Source organism: Suncus etruscus, chromosome 15, assembly GCF_024139225.1.
Source record: "Suncus etruscus isolate mSunEtr1 chromosome 15, mSunEtr1.pri.cur, whole genome shotgun sequence".
Classification (NCBI taxonomy): Eukaryota; Metazoa; Chordata; class Mammalia; order Eulipotyphla; family Soricidae; genus Suncus; species Suncus etruscus.
In genome coordinates, this window is record NC_064862.1 from 41,605,001 (window position 1) to 41,622,264 (window position 17,264).

Here is a 17,264-nt window from a genome sequence, read left to right on the forward strand (position 1 = left end):
AGAGCATCTGCTTAGAATGGGGGGAAGGTCCCACCACTATGCGATCCCCCAATAGCATTGGGAGAAACCCTCAAGCCTGGTGCAGGTATAGAATTCAGCATCAGATATAACTCAAATACAGGAAGAAAATTTTGATGAAATTTTGATGTGTTGGGAATTAAACCAAGGCCTCCCTTACACATACAAAGCAAGCACTCTACCACTGACCTACATCCCAGCCACAAAAGAAAGGGCTTAAGGGAGATTATGTAATAACTGCTCATCTGCTTCTTTTCTCCTTACATTTATGATAAATGAAGTTTATGGGTTTTTATTGCATCATTATAATAACCAGGAAAATTATGAGGGGTTCATGTAATTCTACAGAAGGTAAGTGACCAACTTGCATGTGACCAACCTGGGTTCAATCCCTGGCACCGTAGATGATCCCCTGAGTAATGCAAGGAGTAGAGCCAGAAATAACCCCTGAACATTGCCTGGTGTGTCCCAAACATAAGCCAAAAATGCTAAGAAATATGATTTTATTTTTTTAGCAAGCACAATTAAGATGTGACAACCACATGATAAAAACCATATTTTCACATGTAGTTTTATATATATATATATATATATATATATATATATTTCTTTTAAACAGTTTATGTTCTGTAGTTGTGAAATTGTTCATAATTGAGTTTCAGTCATACTGTGTACACCACCACACTTTACTGGTGTACATTTTCTGCCACCAATATCCCCAGTTTCCCTCCCTCCCATCTGCTTTTCTCTGGGCAGATATTTTACTTTTTCTTTCTTTCCCCCCATTTTCCCCCAGTGATTTGCACTATTGTTAATGAAGGGGTATGTATCATGTATATAAATTTATCCCTTTTTTCGGGGGGGGGGGTCACACCTGGCAGTGCTCAGGGATTACTCCTGGCTCTATGCTCAGAAGTCGCCCCTGGCAGGTACAGGGGACCAAATTTATCCCTTTCAATACCTCTTTTTTGTCCAGAGTGGTCCGTTTCAACTATCATTGTCATAGTGGTCGCTTCTCTGTCCTAACTGCACTGCTTTACTGTTTATGGGAAGTTTCCTACTATGGACTGGCCCTCCTGGCCCTCATCTCTATTGTTTCTGGATATTTTAGCATACTACTTTTTATATATATATCCCACAAGTGAGATTATTCCGTCTTTATGATTATTATTTTATTTTAGCAAAAGGATGGAGCTGGAGAGATTGGGCCCTTGGCTTGCATGTGACTGATCAGGTTCGGTCCCCAGCACTGCATATGTCCTCCCAGCCTCACCAAAAATGATCCCTGAATTCAGCTATAAATAAGTTCTGAGCATCCACCATGTGTGATTCAAAAAGGAAAATTAAAGGACAAATTAGAATGGGATACAAATCAGAAAGTTAAAGGGAGATGCAGAGGTGTCAGTACTAGTACTACTTGCCTTCCATGCACCAACCCAGAACCCAGGTTTGATATCAGCATCCCATATAATTTCCTGAGAGTCATAGGTTGTGAGATTCCCATACCCAAAATAAGGGCATAGAGGGAGTGGACTGGGAGAATACCATTTCTTCCGCCCTTCCTATCACCTGCTGCACTCGAATGTAGAGCATATACTGGGAATCCTGCCTGTCAGTATCAGCTTCTTAGCTTGTGGGACTAGATGTTTCTGCTTTGCAATGCGGCATGAATTCTATTGCCTACATGCCACAGTGTGTCTCCAATACAGCCAGTTGCATGCAAACAGCAACTAAAGCATGATCCCTGGCAAATGAGCAGAAGCAGGACCAGGATTATGAACTCAGACTAGCATCTGAGAGCTTAACTAAAAAGAGGGCTGAGTCAGTGAATGCAAGGCTACCCTATGTACTGGAAACAGCCCAAATGAGTACTACATTGCTGAAGTAACAACTGGAAGGAGAAAGGGGAAAGGTACATTTAGGGTACATTAAGAACAATCTCTAGAGCTTTTCCCTCAAGAAATTCTGCTACTATCATCTGAATTATACTGCCAATGATCTAAGCACATGGTTGGTCAGCCCATCACGAGCCTTTGGTATAAACCTGGGTCCACCATGAAAATACATTTAAATATTTATTTAGGGTTTTTTGGATCACACCCAGCAGCGCTCAGGGGTTACTCCTATCTCTGCTCAGAAATCGCTCCTGGAAGGCTCAGGGAACCACATGGAATACCTGGAATAGAACAGGGGTCCTTCGGGGGTTGGCCTTGTGCAAGGCCAATGCCCTACTGCTGTGCTATTGCTCCCGCCCTCACATTTCTTTTATGTTTTGTGTTTGGGGCTACACCCGGCAGTGCTTACACCCGGGTTACTCTTGGCTCTTTGGTATGGGGCTACACCCGGCAGTGCTTACACCCGGGTTACTCTTGGCTCTTTGGTATTCCTTAGAACAGATGTCAGAACCATGTGAGGATCCTTGGAACAAACCCAGGCCTGTAAGGCAAGTACTGGGCCTTTTATTGTTTGTTTGTTTGGTTTTTGGTTTTTGGGTCACACCCGGCGGTGCTCAGGGGTTTCTCCTGGCTGTCTGCTCAGAAATAGCTCCTGGCAGGCACCAGGAGTACCATATGGGACACCGGGATTCCAACCAACCACCTTTGGTCCTGGATCGGCTGTTTGCAAGGCAAATGCCGTCTAATTATCTACATCATTGCATTTGTATATGCATATGCTTTGGGGCCATATTGGTGCTCCAGGGCTACTCCAGGATGTGCTGGGTATCTGGTTGGTGATAGTCCCCTAAGTTCTTGCCTTGCACTCTGCCAACTTCGTAAGTTTCTATCTGCTCCTTCAGGAATTATGTGATCCCTATGCACTGCTAGGTGTGTGTCCCCAAAGACGAGTCCACCAGAAATCCTGCAAGTAAAGCATGTGCTCAGTCCACTGAACTATCTCTAGCTTTGGCACCATTCCTTTTATCTTTTAATTTTCAGGGTTTTGTTTGTTCGTTTTGGGGCCACCACCCAGCGATGCTCAGGAGTTACTCCTGGCTCTGCACCAGGAATTACTCCTAGTACTACGCAGGGAACCACAGGTGATGCCAGAGATCGAACCCTGATAGACCTTGGGCAAGGCCTTAACCGCTCTACCATCCGGCACTGTACCAATGGAATCACTACTAGACCATGCTGCAAAATAGTCTGCATGTGCTCTTTGAAAATTTGTTCAATTCGGTGTCAGCTCGCCTGACTCAATCGAGAGAGTACAATGAAACATTTGTTAACACCTAGAGTTTGTTGTCCTGGACTGACACCAGCCCCTGGGCTCAGCAGCCTTTTTATTTTGTTTTTTTTTGGGCCACACCCGGAGGCACTCAGGTTACTCCTGGCAGGCTCTGGGAACCGTTATAGGATGCCTGGAAACAAATCCAGGTCGGCTGCGTGCAAGGACAAACGCCCTCCCTAGGCTATCTATCTTTTATTTCTCCCCTCCATTTTTCCCCTTTTTTCATTTCTCTTTTTTTCCCCTCCCTAGGCTATCTTTATCTTGTTTTCTTTTTTTTTCTTCATTTTTTTCCCCATTTTTTTTCTTTTTTTTATTTCCCCCTTTCCCTAGTCTAGGGCCTCTTGGGCCTAGGCTATCTTTAATGTAGGGAACAATGTAATGCCACGTAACCTGACACCCAGGGAACAAATACCCGCCGAGCTCCGGCGACGTCCTCCTCCCCCCACACACCTCCAAGAGCCCTTGCGCAGGCGCAGAGTCGCGAGCGTCCCCGCTCAGGCATCGACGCGGACACCCTTCGGGGGTGTCCTCAGCTACCGGGGACCGGAAGTGACGTGCGCGCGGCCTTTCCGCGTCCCGAGCGGCGCGCCGGAGGTGTGGGCCGCTCGTCCCGCGTTGCGCGTTGGCGGCCAACGGGCCTGGAAGATGGTCGGTCGCAACAGCGCCATCGCCGCGGGCGTGTGCGGAGCCCTGTTCATCGGCTACTGCATCTACTTCGACCGCAAGCGCCGGAGTGACCCCGATTTCAAGAACAGGCTGCGAGAACGTGAGTGTGCCCCCTCCCCAGAGCTCCAGCCTGGGCTTGCAGCATGCGGTGCACCGGGTCCCGCGGCGCGGCCCTGGGGCACAGCAGAGCAGAGCAGAGCAGAGCAGAGCAGAGCAGAGCAGGGCAGAGCAGGCCAGGCCAGGCCGGGTCTCCGGGCGCGGGAGGCTGGGCCGGGGGGAGCCGAGCCATGAGCGCCCCGGGCCGCTCCCCGCCTTTCTTTGCTCCCTCCCGGCCCTCGCGTCCCCGAATCCGGAATGCCCTCCATTCTGGAAGAACGGACCTTCCTTTTCCCACTTGGCTCTGTCCTCCCCTTTGTGCATGCTCAGAGTTCTTAGTGGGACTAAGATTGGGAATGCCTCGCGGGGCTTACTTTTAATTCTTCGTTTTATTTTATATACAATTTTTATTTTTACTTTATTTTATATTTTTACATATATGTTTTATATATTTTTTCTCATTTTAACTTATTTTCAGGTGTGTTGTCCTCTACCCTTTGAGACTGGGTCTTTTTTTGCAACATGCACCGATCCAGCTTGTTTTGCATTCTTCTTTTTTTTTTTTTTTTGGTTTTTGGGTCACACCCGGCAATGCTCAGGGTTTATTCCTGGCTCCAGACTCAGAAATTGCTCCTGGCAGGCACGGGGGGGACCATATGGGACGCCGGGATTCGAACCGATGACCTCCTGCATGAAAGGCAAATAAATGCCTTACCTCCATGCTATCTCTCTGGCCCCTTTTCTTTTCTTTTCTTTTTTTTTAATTTTTTTATTTGGATTTTGGCTCTACTCTCAGAAATCACTCCTGGCAGGCTCGGGGGATCCAATGGGATGCCGGGAACCACTGTCCTTCTGCATGCAGGGCAAATGCCCTATTTCTATGCTATCTCTCTGGCTCCTTGTTGTGCATTCTTTTTTAGCCTGTTTGTTTTGGGGTCACTCGGGAGGTCACTCCTGGCTCTGTACCCCGAAATCACTCTTGGAAGACTTATCTAGAATATGGCGAGGTATCAAACCCCCCACCCCACCCCCACCCCCGTCGGCCTTGTGCAAGACGAAACGCCCCGTGTTTGTGCATTCTTAAACCCTCTTGGTAGCATGGCTCTCATTGCTCCCAAGATATGAGCGAATGCTATAGAAATCGCAAGGGAGTCCAAAGGGCCTTGCTCTTCCTGTGGCTCGGTCTTATTTCATACCTGCGACATTATTTTAGAAGATTTTCAAGGGAGAAGTTTGTGTCCCCAGCACCATGACTATTCTTGAGTTTCGGACCACGCTCTTTTGCCAAGAATAGAATGATTTGTTGCTTCAAGTATACTGTTTTGCAGCTTGATTATTCACTGGGAAAATGTCTAATGGAAAAAGCCCAAATGCAAATAAAGGGATATTCCTGTTAGTATTTAGGTTTTGAGTCTTTTTAGGTATTCAGTAGCCACGTGACTTAGTGACTATCAAGTTGAACTGCATGGATCTCGCGATCCACGTGTGATATCTCTTTCTAGCTCCCTCATGTTTTAGGAGCAAAGGAATATAGAAATATATATCTATATATATATTTTTTTGGGGGGGGGCTCACCCGGCGGTGCTCAGGGGTTACTCCTGTCTGTCTGCTCAGAAATAGCTCCTGGCAGGCACGGGGGACCATATGGGACACTGGGATTCGAACCAACCACCTTAGGTCCTGGATCGGCTGCTTGCAAGGCAAACACCACTGTGCTAACTCTCCGGCCCCAGTTTTCGTGTTTTTTAATTAAAAATAAATTGATCTGCTCTTTGAGTTACTCCTGGCGGGGCTCGAGTAGGACATCGATAGGGATGTTGGAGGTGAATCCACTGTACTGTGGCCCAGGATTAACCTTTGAGAAGCATTGCAGTTCTGTTGTTGAAGATGTTGAGAAAAAAAATCGAATTTTTGGTTGGAAGTCTTGAAAATAAATGAAAATTTTGTTGCTTTTCCTTTTTTCATCTAATATATATTAACTTCCTGCTCATAAAAGGGTATGAAATGATAAGTGGTTGGTGATGAAGATTAAAGATTTTTTAATGGAGATAATTATTACTAGATCTTTTTCTTTAGCAATGAGACTTTAAAAATAGGGAACAAGGGGAATAGAACAAGGGTAAGTAGGGTGCATGCCATGCATACTCTGTAGGTTTGATCCCTTGTGCCCTAGTACTGATCAACAGGCTATCAAAAGGGAATGAATGACCCTCTGAGTCTAAGCTCTCATTTTCATTCTGTTTAAATATAATTAGGTGAGGGACAAGAAGGTACAGGGCAGAGTGCTTGGTTTTCACACAGCCAACCTGATGTCAGTGCCTGATACTGCATATGGTTTCCAGAGCCCACCAAGAGTAAGCCTAGAACACACTGGGTGTGACTCAAACCTCAGGGTTACTCTTGCTTGACTGTGCTCAGAAATTACTCCTGGAAGGCTATACTGGATGCCGGGGATCTTACCCAGGTTTGCCGCATGCAAGGCAAACACCCCGCCCTTTGTACTATTGCTCTGCCCCAGCATTTGAGTTTTTAAAAATCTTAATATCTAATGTAATCTTGACAGCCCTTGTTTCATGTATCTTGATGATCTAATCAGGGCTGATTGGGTTCAGAGCAAGCCCCTAAATCACTGCTATCTCCAATTTTTTAAAGTACTAACTTACAGTACTCTTAAATAGGCCCTCATACAACATTCCAACACCACACTCTTCACCAAAATTTCTGCTTCCCTCCATCTGTAACTGGGTGAGTTTTATTTTTTTGTTGGGTGGTCTTATTTTTTTGCCACATCCATATGTGCCCATGGCTTACTGGTGGGATTGGAGTAATCTTATGAGATCCTGGGGCCGCACCGAGGTTGGCTGCATGTAAAGCAAGCAACCCTAGCCACTGTACTATCACTCCATCCCCTGTAATTATTTTATGAAGTCTTGCATTTGTTTTTAAGGTTCCCAGAGAACATTTTCTTGTATTATAGCTTTTATTTCCCATAATAAAATTAAGCATTTTTTTGAGAGATGAGAGATTTGCTAAGGTTACCTTAGTAATGAATATTGGATTTTTACTATTCTTTTTTGGGGGGGTTGGGTTTTTGGGTCACACCCGGCAGTGTTCAGGGGTTACTCCTGGCTCTATGCTCAGAAATTGCTCCTGTCAGGGTCGGGAGAACCATGGGGGATGCTGGGATTCGAGCCACCATCCTTCTGCATACAAGGCAAACGCCTTACCTCCATGCTATCTCTCCGGCCCTGGATTTTTACTATTCTTGTTTATACCACTTGGTTATTCAAATCATTGGTGCTTTTAGTGACCAGATCAAAATGGGTTTATTTTTTTTTCTTCACTAGACAGAGGCTAGTTCATAAGCAGTGCATTTCTGAATAGTATCTTCCTGTTTTTAAAAAGAAAACTTTTTTTTTTTTTTTGGCTCTTTTTTCACGCTAAAGAATGCCTAGCTAATTTTCCACAGTCACAATAAAGATAACCTGTTGGTCTCTGAAAGAGAGCTCAGATGTCTAGAGGCCTTGCTTTGCCTTCAGGGGCCTGAATTCAATTCCTGGCACCCCATAATTTTTCAGCTGTGAACTGGAAATAGGCCCTGAACACTGCTGGATGTCTCCTTTTCTCACCTTCTCCCGTCTTAATTTACTTTGGGTTTTTCGGGCCACACCCGTTCAATGCTCAGGGGTTACTCCTGGCTAAGCGCTCAGAAGTCGCCCCTAGCTTGGGGGGACCATAAGGGACACCGGGGGATCGAACCGCGGTCCTGATCCTTGGCTAGCACTTGCAAAGCAGACACCTTATCTCTAGCGCCACCTTGCTGGCCCCTGGTCTTAATTTACTTTGGTTAATAAAACTATAACAGTGTTTTGTTTTTTTTTTTTAAATTATTTAGGGCCCGAGAGATAGCATGAAGGTATTAGGGCATTTGTCTAGCATGCAGAAGGACGATGGTTCGAATCCTGGCATCCCATATGGTCCCTGAGCCTGCCAGGAGTGATTTCTGAACATAGAGCCAGGAGTAACCCCTGAGTGTTGCTGGGTATGACCCAAAAACCAAAAAAAAAAAAAAAAGTTTTGGGACCGGGTGGTGGCGCTAGAAGTAAGGTGCCTGCCTTTCCTGCGCTAGCCTTGGATGGACCGCGGTTCGATCCCCCGGTGTCCCATATGGTCCCCCAAGCTAGGAGCGACTTCTGAGCGCAAGGAGTAACCCCAGAGCATCACCGGGTGTGGCCCAAAAACCAAAAAAAAAAAAAAAAAGTTTTAAAAGTAATTATTTAATAAATAAATTTGAATCACTGAGATCCAAAGTTGTTCATGATTTGAATTTCATTCATACAGTGTACAACATCCTTTACCAGTGCACATGTCCCTCTGTCTGTGTGTCCCCCACCACCAATGTTTATTTTGTTTTTGGGGGGTTGGGTCACACCTGAAGGCGCTCAGGGGTTACTTCTGGCTCTGCGCTCAGAAATCGTTCCTGGCAGTCACGGGGGACCAGATGAGATGCCGGGATTAGAACTACCGTCTGTCGGGGCCGGAGAGATAGCATGGAGGTAAGGCGTTTGCCTCTCATGCAGGAGGTCATCGGTTCGAATCCCGGCGTCCCATATATGGTCCTCCCGTGCCTGCCAGGAGCAATTTCTGAGTCTGGAGCCAGGAATAACCCCTGAGCACTGCCGGGTGTGACCCAAAAACCACAAAAAAAAAAAAAAAAAAAAAAAAAAGAACTACCGTCTGTCCTGGATCAACTGTGTGCAAGGAAAACGCCCTACCGCTGTGCTGTGTCTTCGACCCCTTATGTTTATTTCTTGCCTGTGCTTGTCCTGTGTTGCTGGAAGGGGTAGAGGGTGAGCTTGCTGGGTTTAGGGTCATTTCATTTCTCTGGAGACCCAGTTGTTGGAATTGTTTCCATCCTGTAAATTGCCACTGAGTGCTCTACAGGGAGGAAAAATAGCCCAGAAATGTTGCCCAAACCTCATTGTCTATGATTTATGTGACCCTGAATCAGTGCCTGAGAAGCTGTGAGCCCAAGAGTCTGGGCTGCAATGTTATGCAAACTGATAATGATGGTCTCTGGAGCTAACTACCTTTGTCTGTTCAGTAATGATGAAATGAAAATATTCCATTTCTTTCAGGAAGAAAGAAACAAAAGCTTGCCAAGGAGAGAGCTGGGCTTTCCAAGGTAATATGTTTTTGTTTAGATTATATCAGACCTCTCTGCTTTAAAATACAATTTGTTCAGTAATAATTAACTTATTTTATTCACAGTCTATTCCTTGGTTGGTTTCCTTTGTTTTGCAAGCAGGGAGTAACTCATTGTATGCACAGTAATTGAGGGGTAATTAGATGAGTTTTCAAAGGTTCAAACTTTCTCAACTGCTTTAAAGTAATACTTTTTTTAATTTTCCTTTGTCCAACTTCCTTTATAAGAACCACATTAGATTCTTTCAAAAGTTATAATACTCACACACATCTACTGATCCAGAATTCCACCTTATAAAATTTCCTCCTTTTTATGGTGGTAGTTATGACCATTCTCACACTCAGCTGTGGTGCTTGCCAAGAGTCACTCAGTTTGCTTAGATGCAGTTGGCTTCAGTGTGCCTGCAATCACAGATCACACACACTTTGTGTTGGCGATAGGATCACACAGCAGAGCTGCTGGGATCTCACTCTGCATGTGGGGTGGGTGCCAGGAATTGAGCATGTGGCCTGCAAGTCAGGTACTCAATCACTGAGCATCCCTGAGCCTGCTGACATTTTTTTGTTGTTTGTTGTATTATGCAAACTTAGATACAAATCTTTTTACTCATGTTTTTCTTTTTATAGATCCTGTGTTCATGGTTATTTTTAATGACTACATAGGTTTATCTGCTTGGTTAAAAATGTTCTGTGAGATGTGTAAGTAAATTAAGTAAGTAAATGTTGACATTGTGCATATGACTTTCATTCAAATAGTTCCATTGTCAGGATTTCCATTACTGGATCAATAGTGGTTCTTTGCAAAGAAAGTTGAGACAAGGAAAAAGGATACTGAATAAATACACAAATAAAGTTTCCTATATTATTTTAAAACAGTTGATGAGTAAACAACACAAGCTAAAGGGCAGAATATATCTAGCATGATGAAGTTAATATGGGAGAAGGCACACTTTAGGTCCAATATCTTTCTAAAATGTATTTGTTATGTTTTAAGCAGCCTTAGATTTTGGAGCCACATTTCAGCAGTGTTGAGAGGTTACTTTGGCACTGCACTCAGGAATTACTCCTGGTAGACTTGGGGGTATTTGAATTTGAAATTGAACTTGGATTGGCTGCATGCAAGGCAAGATCCCTCCCTACTGTACTATATCTCTGATCCTTTTTGGAAGCCTTTTCTTTTTTTCTTTCTTTTCTTTTCTTTCTTTTTTTTTTTTCTTTTTTTTTTTTTTAGTTTTTGGGTCAACCCAGCAGTGCTCAGGGGTTACTTCTGGCTCCACGCTCAGACAATGTCTCTGGCAGGCTCGGGGGACCATATGGGATGCCGGGATTCGAACCACCATCCTTCTGCATGCAAGGCAAACGCTTTACCTCCATGCTATCTCTCCGGCCCCTAATTTCTTGATTAGAGGCATCGTTGTATCCTGGCATAGTTTTGTACTAGTTACTGAATATTCTTTTTCCAAACAGTTGCCTGACCTTAAAGATGCTGAAGCTGTTCAGAAATTCTTTCTTGAAGAAATACAGCTTGGTGAAGAGTTACTAGCACAAGGTAAGAGTCTTTCCAAGACTCAGAAAACTGGATACGTTTCTTCATGCTGATGTGTGTGGCTCTTTTTTATTTTATTTATTTTTGTGTGTCTGTGACTTTTTTTTTTTTCTTTTTTCCACCGCCCCCCCATGTCTGTCTGTGACTCTTTATAAGAGATCTTCATTGTTTTTATTGCTATGGAGAGGAAAATGAGTTTTTGGCTATTTTAGAATACTTTTCTACTCATGACCTTGTTTATAAGTATATAAAATAGGTAGACAAATCAAACATTTGCTGATAATCATTAACTAGAAAAGATAACTGAATTCTCGCATTCACTAAAGTATTGTTTATAGTCAAGACATGTCCATTTGATGGATAAGTGGAACAAAAAAAGTGGCACACACATATATAAAGATACAGTGGGCTGCAGATACACATACAGATGAATACCAGTCTTTGGATTTTTTTAAAGAATGAAATTGTGACTTTTGATAGTAGATGACTCTTGAGGCATCTAAATTAGTGAAGAATGAGAAAGATAAAGTGATTGATCTTATTTTTATATGAAAACAAAAAAGCTTACATTAAAACAAAAGTACAGTGGTGTTAGGATTGGTAGTGAAATATTCTAACTCAGAATTATTGTCAATAAAATCATGCCAGTCACCAAGAGTGACTTTTTCAGTGGTTCTCTATGATAAGATTTTTTTTTGTAATTTTATATCCACCCCCCTTTTTTTCTTCTTTTTGTTTTTGGGCCACACCTGTGACGCTTGGGGGTTACTCCTGGCTATGTGCTCAGAAATTGCTCCTGGCTTGGGGGATCATATGGATTGAACCATGGTCCTTCCTAGGCTAGCAGGCAAAGCAGACATCTTACCACTTGCACCACTGCTCCGGCCCCAATTTTATAGTTTTTAAACTTTATTTATTATTGATTGGTTGGTTATTGGGCCACATCCAGCAGTGCTCAGGGGTTACTCCGGGTTCTGCACTCAGAAATCACCCCTGGCAGATTGGGGGTCCACACGGGATGCCGGGAATCGAACCTGGTCTGTCCCAGGTCGGCCACATGCAAGGCAAACTGCCCTACGATTGTGCTATTTCTCCAGCTCCTGATCATATCTTTTTTTTGGGGGGAGAGGCACACTCAGTGATGCTCAGGAGTTCCTGTATGAGCTCAGAAATCGCTCTGGCTTGGCAGACCATATGGGTCACCAGGGGTTTGAACTGTAGTCCGTCCTAGGTTAGCACACTTAAGGAAAACGCCTTACCGCTTTCGCCACCACTTTGGTCCCGCTGATCAGATCTTTTAAAGGATTATTCTGGGGCCAGAGAAATAGTATAGCAGCTACTGGCCAACCTAAGTCAAATTCCAGGTATCACATATGTGGCCCCCAAAACAAAAAAGGATTGCTTACATGGGAAAGGTCTTTTAATTGTTTGTTTGTTTGGTTGGTTTTGGGTTTGGGTTTGGGTCACACCCGGCAGCGCTCAGGGGTTACTCCTGGCTCTACACTCAGAAATTGCTCCTGCCAGGCTCGGGAGACCATATGAAATGCCGTGATTCGAACCACCTTTCTTCTGGATGCAAGGCGAACATACTACCTTCATACTAGCTCTCTGGCCCTTACATGGCCCTTAAAAGTTCTATACGGGGGCCGGGCGGTGGCGCTAAAGGTAAGGTGCCTGCCTTGCCTGCGCTAGCCTTGGACGGACCGCGGTTCGATCCCCCGGTGTCCCATATGGTCCCCCAAGCCAGGAGCAACTTCTGAGCGCATAGCCAGGAGTAACCCCTGAGCGTTACTGGGTGTGCCCCCCCCCCCCAAAAAAAAAGAAGTTCTCTACAGGATAATTAATAATTACAAGGTTCTTTGTAGGTTCTGGGTATTAACAGAAGTATCAACAATAATTAAAACTTCAAAAATTATATGCCTAGGGCCCAAGAGATAGCATGGAGGTAAGGTGTTTGCCTTGTATGCAGAAGGACGGTGGTTCAAATCCCGGCATCCCATATAGTCCCCTGAGCCAGGAGCGATTTCTGAGCATAGAGCCAGGAGCAACCCCTGAGCGCTGCCAGATGTGACCCCAAAACAAAACAAAACAAACAAAAAACAATATGCCTTGATGTCTATAATATGATTTAGTTTTAATGCTTTTATGATCAGTTATGAATACTATAGAATATATTCAGATATTTTTCCCATAGCATTTGAGTCAGTGTCATTTGGCACTCTGGTGACTTACAAGTTGGTTGTTGGCAGAGTTGAAGGCTTTTACGATGATGTAAAATTTTCTTTTGTTGTAAATCTTACAGGGGAATATGAGAAGGGTGTGGACCATCTGACAAATGCAATTGCTGTGTGTGGGCAGCCACAGCAGTTACTGCAAGTGTTGCAGCAAACTCTTCCACCACCAGTGTTCCAGATGCTCCTGACTAAGCTTCCAACAATTAGTCAGGTAAGAATTTAAATGTTGTATAGTAAAAATGAGTGGAATCTGAGAAGACTCAGATTTGAAGATTTGAAGACATTAACATGTTTTGGGAACATGATAAAAACGTAAAAGTAATCCATAAAATAAAAGCAGTAATGAAGATAGCAGTGCCTGAAATTTTCTTAACATCCAAATTTTAGGCATACAAATCTGCTGAAAAAACCCTAAGCTAGATAAGACTGCTAACTAGTTATAACAGGAATTTATTAACTATTATTAATTTGATGGGGCCTGAGATAGCACAGTGGTACAGTGGTAGGGCGTTTAGAAGCAGAAGGATGATGGTTTGAATCCCTGTATCCCATATGGTCCTCAAGCCTGCCAGGAGATATTTCTGAGCATAGAGCCTGGAGTAACCCCTGAGCACTGCTGGATGTGAACACCCCCCCCAAAAAAAAAAAAAAAACTAAAAATCTATTAATGTGTTGATTATTAATTCAATAGTTTGTTGATTTATTGATAGTATACTGCTTTTGGGTGTGTTTTTTTTGTTTGTTTTGGTTTTGGTTTTTGGGCCACACCCGGCGGTGCTCAAGGGTCACTCCTGGCTGGCTGCTCAGAAATAGCTCCTGGCAGGCACGGGGGACCATATGGGACACCGGGATTCGAACCAACCACCTTTGGTCCTGGATCGGCTGCTTGCAAGGCAAACGCAGCTGTGCTATCTCTCCTTGGGTGTGTGGGTTTTTTTTTTTTTTTTTTTTTTTTGGTCACACCCAGCAGTGCTCAGGGGTTACTTCTGGCTCTTCACTCAGAAATCACTCCTGGTGGGGCCAGTGAGGTGGCGCTAGAGGTAAGGTGTCTGCCTTGCAGGCGCTAGCCAAGGAAGGACCGCGGTTCGATCCCCCGTTGTCCCATATGGTCCCCCCAAGCCAGGGGCGATTTCTGAGCACTTAGCCAGGAGTAACCCCTGAGCAGCAAACGGGTGTGGCCCCCCAAAAAAAATCACTCCTGGCAGACTGGGGGAACCATATGGGATGTCAGGATTCAAACCATCATACTTCTGCATGCTAGGCAAACGGCTTACCTCCATGTTATCTCTCCGGCTCTAGTTTAACGTTTTATTATTAGTTTAATGTGAATGGTAGCTGGAGTTACAACATCAGAGGTAAGGTGTTTGCCTTGCATACAGAAGGACGAAAAACCAAAAAAAAAAAGAAATTGCTCCTGGCAGGCTTGGGGGACCGTATGGGATGCTGGGATTCGAACCACTGTTGTTCTGCATGCAAGGCAAACACCTTATCTCCATGCTATCTCTGGAGGGGGGCGAGGACCATGTGGGATGCTGGGAATCGAATCACGGTCAATCCTGGGTTGCCGTGTTCAAAGCAAACACCCTACCGCTGTGCTATCTCTCTGGTTCCAATCCCAGTTATTTCTAAAGCTGGTTTCTGTTTATGAGAACATACATTTGATGGCATTACCAGGCAGAGAATAAAGGGGCCAAGACAGCAGAAATAGAGAACAGGGTGATAAAGAGCCAGTTCTCCTTGAGGTTTTGAATTACATCCTTGTGGTGCTCAGGGGACAATGTGTGATACCAGTACTTTAATCAAGGTTATCTGGAAACAGCTGCTTGACATGGAATGTACCCTAACTCCTTTGTTATGCTCTGGCCCTCTAGAAGTTTTCTTGATTTAAACTTGTTAAAATAAAAAATCCCCGTGCCTGACGGGGATGCAGTGTGATAACAAAGCGGGGAGGGCACTTGCCTTGCATGGGCCAACCCAGGTTTGATCCCCAGCTTCCCATAGAGTCTGCAGAGCCTGCCAGGAGTAATTTCTGAGCGCTGAGTCAGGTATAACAAAACCAAAAGTAAATAAATAAAATCCCCATACCACTCCTTTTGGGATAGATTTTCTTTGGGACTATTGGATTATACCCTCAAAGAGCTTATTAAAATGCATTTAATTGCTTTGGGAGTAGGAATACGCATATTCAGCAATCAGACTCCTGATTTTGTTTTTTTGTTTGGTTTTTGGGGTTTTTTTGTTGGTTGGTTGGTTGGTTTTTTGGGCCACACCGTTTGATGCTCAGGGGTTACTCCTGGCTAAGCACTCAGAAATTGCCCCTGGCTTGGGGGAACCATATGGGACGCTGGGAGATTGGACCGTGGTCCTTCCTTGGTTAGCACTTGCAAGGCAGAAACCTTAACTCTAGCGCCACCTAACTGGCCCCTGACTCCTGATTTTGTGCTCAGGAATGATTGATGGACCATATGTAATAGAGGGGATTCAGGCCAGGATCAGCAAGGTGCCTAGCAAGCCCCTTAACTCCCCAGGCTCAATTTTTACCTTTTAAAATAGTTTTTCTAAGGGCTGGAGTGGTAGCACAGTGGTAGGGTATTTGTCTTGCACGTAGCCTGTTCAGGGCGAAGGGTGGTTCAAATGCCTGCATCCTATATGGTCCCCTGAGCTAGGAGTGATTTCTGGTCTCAAGCCAGAAGTAACCCCTGAGCGCCATACCTGAACAGTGCTTGGGCTTGTTTTCTGGTTCTGTGCTCACGAATCACTTCTGGCGAGCTCAGGGAATCAAATGGGATGCTGGGTTGGCTGTATGTAAGGCAAGCACCCTACCCATTGTACTAATACTCTAGCCCCTAAAAGGTCCCCCATATTCAGTTAAATTGTCACAATTTTTATCCAGAAATGTTTTCAAAATACTATTTTCTTTTTTGTGTGTAATGATTATGTGCTTTTCCAGGATAATGAGAAAGGAGCATGGATTTATTTAAATGAATAAATTATAAATCCAGTAGTCAGTATGTTAGTTTACATGTAGGAATAATAAAACTGTTTACATGTAATTGATTACCAGGTAGCACAATGTTCTGCTTCCTTTATTAAATGTTTGCACGGAATTACAGTAGTATGATCAGAATACAGAAAGAATGCCAGAGGTGGGGACCACTGGGCTCCATAAGGTGGTACTCCAGTGTTACTACTGGCTCTGAGTTCAGGATTACTCCTGGCAGGGTCAGAGAACCATATGGGATACCGGGGATCAAACTTGTGTTGACCAGGTGCTAGGCAAACTATGCTCTTGCTCCAACCCCAGAATATGAAAAGAATTTTATGTTGATTTTGTAATTCTGATTTTCTTTGATGGTAACTTTTAAAATGAATTCTATTTTTTTCTCCTCCACAGAGAATTGTCAGTGCTCAGAGCTTGGCTGAAGATGATGTGGAATGAGAAACAAATGTCAACTTACTATTAATCTCAATTAAAAAAATTTAAAATTTTAACTTGGAAGATGAACGGCTCTGGGGAATAACGGCAAATAAGCTTGTTGTGGACTGTCATACACTGAAATCTACCAAAGTTAATTGTTACTTTGTGTAGATCCATTTGTCTGTTTTATTTATTTTTCCCAGTGAAAAGTGTATTTTGATAGAGAGCTTTTCTTTTTATAAATACACTATGAGTTACTGAAAAACCCTGGATTTTCTTTATTCCTAAAATACCTGATTAGGTGCGCATACAACCTCATAACTTGCATAACTAGTTTTGAAAATTAAGAAGTAGAATAGAAAGGAAAGCTGAAGAATGCAAATTTTTCAAACTAGTACTTTCTGCTCTGTATCCAAAAATGGATGGGAACTTGGTATGTTGGAACTGAGCAGTGAAATTTGAGGTCATCTCTTCCATCTAATCTCTGAAATATGTGAGGTGTGCTACTTGTGTTGATTATAACTTCACTCCTTTAAATCAGTGGCCTAGACTTTTCTTAGAGTGGTCTGGATATCTATCCCCTTGCATTTTAGGTGGATATGTGTAGTTAAAAAATTAGCATTATAATTAGATCGATGTACCTTTCTGTCTAGCCTTGTGAGCTTTGCTAGTTACTGTTTATCCACTTTTCTCATTTATAAAATGAGATTAGTCTGATTCAGAGAAGTGCTCTTAGCTTCTATTTCTAATTTGGTTCTGTTTTGGCATCTTCAAATCCAACCTTCTCCTAAGGGGCATATTGGGAAGTTAGTCCTGGAGGGGTGGTTTTGCTTGGTTGCTTTTTTTTTTTTT

The 17,264-nt window shown here is 43.7% G+C and overlaps 1 protein-coding gene and 1 non-coding gene across 2 annotated transcripts; both read left to right on the forward strand.

Annotated features, from left to right (window-relative positions):
- The first annotated feature begins 3,799 nt into the window (after positions 1-3,799).
- Positions 3,800-16,677, forward strand: TOMM20 (translocase of outer mitochondrial membrane 20). The gene is made up of 5 exons (XM_049789025.1): positions 3,800-4,012; positions 9,148-9,194; positions 10,682-10,763; positions 13,063-13,205; positions 16,389-16,677. Exons 1-5 carry the CDS (start codon positions 3,892-3,894, stop codon positions 16,431-16,433), a joined length of 438 nt encoding a protein of 145 aa, XP_049644982.1. The 5' UTR covers positions 3,800-3,891; the 3' UTR covers positions 16,434-16,677.
- Positions 5,081-5,215, forward strand: LOC126031890 (small nucleolar RNA SNORA14). The gene has a single exon (XR_007503698.1). It is a non-coding gene; the product is annotated as a small nucleolar RNA SNORA14 (small nucleolar RNA).
- Positions 16,678-17,264: the final 587 nt, after the last annotated feature.

Excerpts from the sequence above, each read along its gene's own strand:
- TOMM20 (XM_049789025.1), top strand. The coding sequence starts at position 3,892 with ATGGTCGGTCGCAACAGCGCCATCGCCGCGGGCGTGTGCGGAGCCCTG. Across the intron at positions 9,195-10,681 it reads AGAGAGCTGGGCTTTCCAAG|TTGCCTGACCTTAAAGATGC; the intron begins GTAATATGTTTT and ends TTTTCCAAACAG. Across the intron at positions 13,206-16,388 it reads AGCTTCCAACAATTAGTCAG|AGAATTGTCAGTGCTCAGAG; the intron begins GTAAGAATTTAA and ends TCTCCTCCACAG.